This window comes from Alosa pseudoharengus, unplaced genomic scaffold (genome assembly GCF_046254945.1).
Source record: "Alosa pseudoharengus isolate Yale_2024_CS ecotype anadromous, Long Island Sound unplaced genomic scaffold, YU_APseudo_1.1 YU_APseudo_1.1_scf_3, whole genome shotgun sequence".
Lineage (NCBI taxonomy): Eukaryota > Metazoa > Chordata > Actinopteri > Clupeiformes > Clupeidae > Alosa > Alosa pseudoharengus.
In genome coordinates, this window is record NW_027468718.1 from 41,118,772 (window position 1) to 41,123,771 (window position 5,000).

A 5,000-nucleotide genomic window follows, 5' to 3' on the forward strand; every position below is an offset into this window, starting at 1 on the left:
CACCCAGATCAATGTACAACCCGAGCTGCGGTAGCCCAGGTAATTTAACTGCTGATTACGGGGAAAGTAGTCCCCGGTGCCAAATAATGTCCTCCGGGGGGAGAGCCGGGAATGGGGGCCTCTCCTCCCACAGCAGGCCTGCCCTGTGCAGATGCTCTCCAGAGCAGTGACCACAGCACTTCTACCAGGGCCCCCCATGGGTGGGGAGGGGAGGGGAGGGATGGAGGTGGGGAAGGATGGAGGTTGGGGGGAAGAGGAACTAGGGCCGGACGGTCGGACAGAGGCAGATCTAGCCACAGCGCTGGGCGGCTCTAGGCAGGGAAATGAGAGGACAAGCCTAAGGGGGTACAGGGGCATTAAGAGCTACACGGACGCCACCGAGAGATTTGGGTGGGGGGGGGTCAAGGGGATAGAGGAGCCCCTCATCATCATCCCTCTCCTGTCCAGGAACGCTAATGACCTCATGGAGGGAGCGTGCACTGGTGGCAGCAGGAAACGGCCATGTTTGTCTTAATTATTAATGTTATTATATTAGCACTGATTTTATTGATGTCACTAGAACTCACGGTCCGGTTATAGATATAGATAAACACTGCACTGCCCACGAACAGGAGTCGTAACCTGAGATTCAGGTTTTTAATTGCACACAAAAGATCTGATCCTTATTGACATCATTTTCTTCTGAGCGAGTGCAATGTTAAATGCAAGCATTGTCTGTCTGCGTCAGGGTGCCTTTTAATAGTGACCCCGTGTTCAGTGCAGATTTTAAATTCACTCCCCACTAAGGTCAAGCTGACTTTTTGTTTAATTAAAGAAACACAGTGACCGCAGGTCACGTTGACTTTTTTTTCTGGACAGCGGAGCGTCTTGGTTTGTAGCATGAGCACAGAGCAGAGTTGATATTGATAATGGAGAAATCCGAGTCTGGCTGCCCCTGACTCTCTGGATCGTCTTTCAGCGCTCCGCTCTGTCGTGGACCTCGCTGCCACACAAACACGGGATTATGTGCCATAGTAACACGAAGGTGCAGGACACAGCACACGTCCAATCCCTACCCCCCCCTGTCTGTCTTCCGCACACGCCCGCCCTGGTGAGATGGGTTTTCAGAGTGATCTTCATTTGGCTTGAGCACGGCGAAAATGGAAGAGAACATTGCTGCCTATAAACAACAGCAACCGCTACTCCCCCCCCCCCACACACACACTTTGCTGCCATCAGTGGATCAGAATCAACTGAAAGTTGACACTATATCAGAGTACACTTACATTACAGGCCCTGAGACTCAATGTAGCCCACGGCACATCACTAAGCCAATAATCAAACTACAGTAAACACAGATCTCTCATTGGTTACTGTTGATCCTCATTCCTGTGTTAATGTTTTGCTTTAAGTTAGGAGTTCAATGTGTATGTAGGCTGGAATGTGTTACACACTATAATTCAGAATTCTCATATTTTGTACTGCTGTCCAAGTTACACTTGTGTTTGTGTGTGTGTTTTGCTGTAAGTTGGACCAGTGTGTGTGTGTGTGTGTGTGTGTGTGTGTGTGTGTGTGTGTCTATGTGTGTGTGTGTGTGTCTGTGTGTGTGTGTGTGTGTGTCTGCCCTGTGTGTCTGCCTTGTATATGTTTGCCCATTGCGCTCCCAGTGCAGTGTTGAGCGTTGTTGCGCTGAGTGTGTGTGATTGTGTGCTGTGTGTGAGCGAAGTGAGGCTGTGTGGCTGTGGGCTGTTTGGAGGCGCCTGACTCCTGAGCCCCCTCGCCATCAACAGCAGCAGGAGGAGGAGGAGAAGAAGGAGGAGGAGGAGGAGCAGAGCTCCACTTCCGCACCTGCTCCCTCTGGGGCCCCAGTGTGACGCTGCCTCCCAGCCCAGCGCAGCCCAGCGTAGCCCAGCCCAGCCCAGCCCAGCGTAGCCCAGCGTAGCCCAGCCCAGCCCAGCGCAGCCCAGCCCAGCATAGCCCAGCGTAGCCCAGCCCAGCCCAGCGCAGCCCAGCCCAGCATAGCCCAGCGTAGCCCAGCCCAGCTCAGCCCAGCGCAGCCCAGCCTAGCATAGCCCAGCGTAGCCCAGCCCAGCCCAGCGTAGCCCAGCCCAGCGTAGCCCAGCCCAGCCCAGCCCAGCCCAGCGTAGCCCAGCGCAGCGTAGCCCAGCGCAGCCCAGCGCAGCCCAGCCCAGCGCAGCCCAGCGTAGCCCAGCCCAGCGTAGCGTAGCCCAGCGTAGCTCAGCCCAGCGTAGCCCAGCGCAGCCCAGCGCAGCCCAGCTCAGCCCAGCCCAGCGCAGCTTAGCCCAGCGCAGCGTAGCCCAGCCCAGCCCAGCCCAGCGTAGCCCAGCGCAGCGTAGCCCAGCGTAGCCCAGCTCAGCCCAGCGCAGCCCAGCCCAGCCCAGCCCAGCGTAGCCCAGCCCAGCGTAGCCCAGCCCAGCGTAGCCCAGCGCAGCGTAGCCCAGCGCAGCGTAGCCCAGCGCAGCCCAGCGTAGCCCAGCCCAGCGTAGCCCAGCTCAGCCCAGCGTAGCCCAGCCCAGCGTAGCCCAGCCCAGCGTAGCCCTGCGCAGCGCAGCGTAGCCCAGCGCAGCGTAGCCCAGCGCAGCGTAACCCAGCCCAGCGCAGCCCAGCGCAGCCCAGCTCAGCCCAGCGTAGCCCAGCCCAGCCCAGCACAGCGCAGCGCAGCGCAGCGTAGCCCAGCCCAGCTTAGCCCAGCCCAGCTTAGCCCAGCGCAGTGTAGCGTAGCCCAGCCCAGCGCAGCGTAGCCCAGCCCAGCGTAGCCCAGCGCAGCGCAGCGTAGCCCAGCCCAGCGTAGCCCAGCCCAGCGTAGCCCAGCGCAGAGTAGCCCAGCCCAGCGTAGCCCAGCGCAGAGTAGCCCAGCGCAGCGTAGCGTAGCCCAGCCCAGCGTAGCCCAGCGCAGGCTGATGATGAGCACACAGCAGCCCAGCAGTGCGGTGTGTTGTGCTGCACTACAGCGCAGGGCCCCCAGGAGGAGGACCAGGATTGGATTGAAGGACTTGCCCCAACCCCGCTAGGCCTCCTCTCCCCTCTCCCCTGCAAACCCCTGCCCTCAGCTCTGCAGCGCTCCACCTCATCGCTCCTAACCACCATCCATCGCCCCACACTCCCTCCCTGCCCCCTTCCCTCAGCTCTGCCAGCCCACTGCCTCTTCCTCCCACCTACCCCAGTCCCCCCAAAATTCTCTCCAACCCCCTGACCCCCCCCGCCCAAGTCGCTCCCCAGCCTCCTCCTGCCCTTGCCGTCCTGGAGGACCACGGCTCCCCTGTGTCCCCCCCCCCACCCCACCCCACCCCACCCCACCCCACCCTCCCCTCCTCCTCCTCCTCCACCAACCCGCTGCGGCTGTGATGTCAGCGGGCCGGATGGATGGCGGGGCCGAGGGTGGCGGGCGGGCGGCGGTTCGTTAGGCAGGACGGGACGGGGTCGGGACCTTCGGGGGCCGGATTAGAGCAATGAGAGGGATAATGGGATGGGAAGGGAAGGGAAGGGGGCCGCAGGTCCCATCGATTCCCCTCAAACTCCAGGAAGGCCAGGAGCGAACGCTCCCCTAATCTGACTAATTATGATCCTGTGTTCCACCACAGTGACTACTCAGCATACGGCAAAAGAGGGAGAGAGATAGAGAAAGATATAGGTAGATAGAGGGAGGGAGGGGGAATGAGAGAGAGAGAGAGAGAAAGAGAGAGAGAAGGGAGGCCCAGAGGGTGTTTTTATTCATGACTCTCCTTCAGTCTTGGCAGCGGCTCAGGCACTGTAAACAGGAGGCAGCGCTCTGACCTTTTGAATTGGAGGAGAGCGAAGCCCCCTCGCTCTGCAGGAGAGAGATTTCTGTAGCAAAGTGTCACACCTACAGCCGAACGCACAAGGAGAGATAGAGGCCGACACGCTCACGTGGGGATCGTGGGGAACGTGCTCGGGCTTCTCCACAGTCAGAGGAGAACTCATCTCAGGGCTCCTGTAGAGACACTGCATGATGAGCCTGCTTGGTTGAAAGGAATGATGGTGGTGGAAGGTTCTAGGTGGTCTAGGTGCTAGGAGCAGATGGAGGGAATGGCCCTCTTATAAGAGAATGATACTGGGACACTGATTATAAGTAAACCTATCCTCAGTATATTTTGTTTCTCTCTCTCCCTCTCTTTCCCTCTCTCTCTCTCTCAATTCAATTCAATTCAATTCAAGAATGCTTTATTGGCATGACAAGCTCACTTATATTGCCAAAGCAGCTATACAATAAATCTGAACATATACATGTCTCTCTCTCTCTCCCTCTCTTTCCCTCTCTCTCTCTCTCTCTCTCTCTCTCCTTCGCTCTGTTTCCCTGGCTTTTCTTTCAGGGTTCCGTGACAGGCCCAAGGCGCTGAAGGTCTTTGTGAACCCCATGAGCCATAAGAAGGAGGCCCTGCGGGTCTACATGGACGAGGTGGCTCCGCTCTTCAAGCTCGCCGACATCGAGGCCGACCTCATCAGTAAGTCTGCTGTCCCGTCGTAGAGGATGATGAATGTCGCATGTCCGAGCACACATAGGGATTCAGAGAACATCATGCACCATCAGCGTCATCATCATCATCTTCATCGTTATCATCATCACTCTTGGTAGCACCTTTTCCCTCAAAACGAGCTCTGTCCACCACAATGCTACTGTACCAGAGATAACACTCACTCCCAAACACACACTGAGACATAACACTACTGTGTGAAACACTCCTCAATAACATGAAATGCTAGTTTGCAGTCTAATTAGTAAGAGTAACAGAACATTTAGCAAGTAAGAATTCTAAATATCTATCACTCTAAATATTTAGCATACCATATGATTTATAAATATGCAATGAGATGATGTAGTAGGCAGCACGGGCACTAGGAAGGGAAGGTAACGGGTGAGGCCGGCAGGTGCCAGTCCATCAGGGCAGCGCTGGGCAGAGCGTTTCCTCTGCTTTGGGCTCGGGGCTGGGGAGGGGGGGGGGGGGGGCTTTGTGTGCGTGAGAGGTTTTGTGGGCCCTGAG

The 5,000-nt window shown here is 57.2% G+C and overlaps 1 protein-coding gene across 1 annotated transcript in view; it reads left to right on the forward strand.

Moving 5' to 3' along the window:
* Positions 1-5,000, forward strand: part of cerkl (CERK like autophagy regulator) — a 50,466-nt gene that overhangs the window by 18,653 nt on the left and 26,813 nt on the right. The window contains exon 3 of the mRNA XM_076262861.1: positions 4,332-4,463. Coding sequence (XP_076118976.1) covers positions 4,332-4,463 — 132 coding nt within the window. The remainder of the gene's footprint in view (positions 1-4,331; positions 4,464-5,000) is intronic.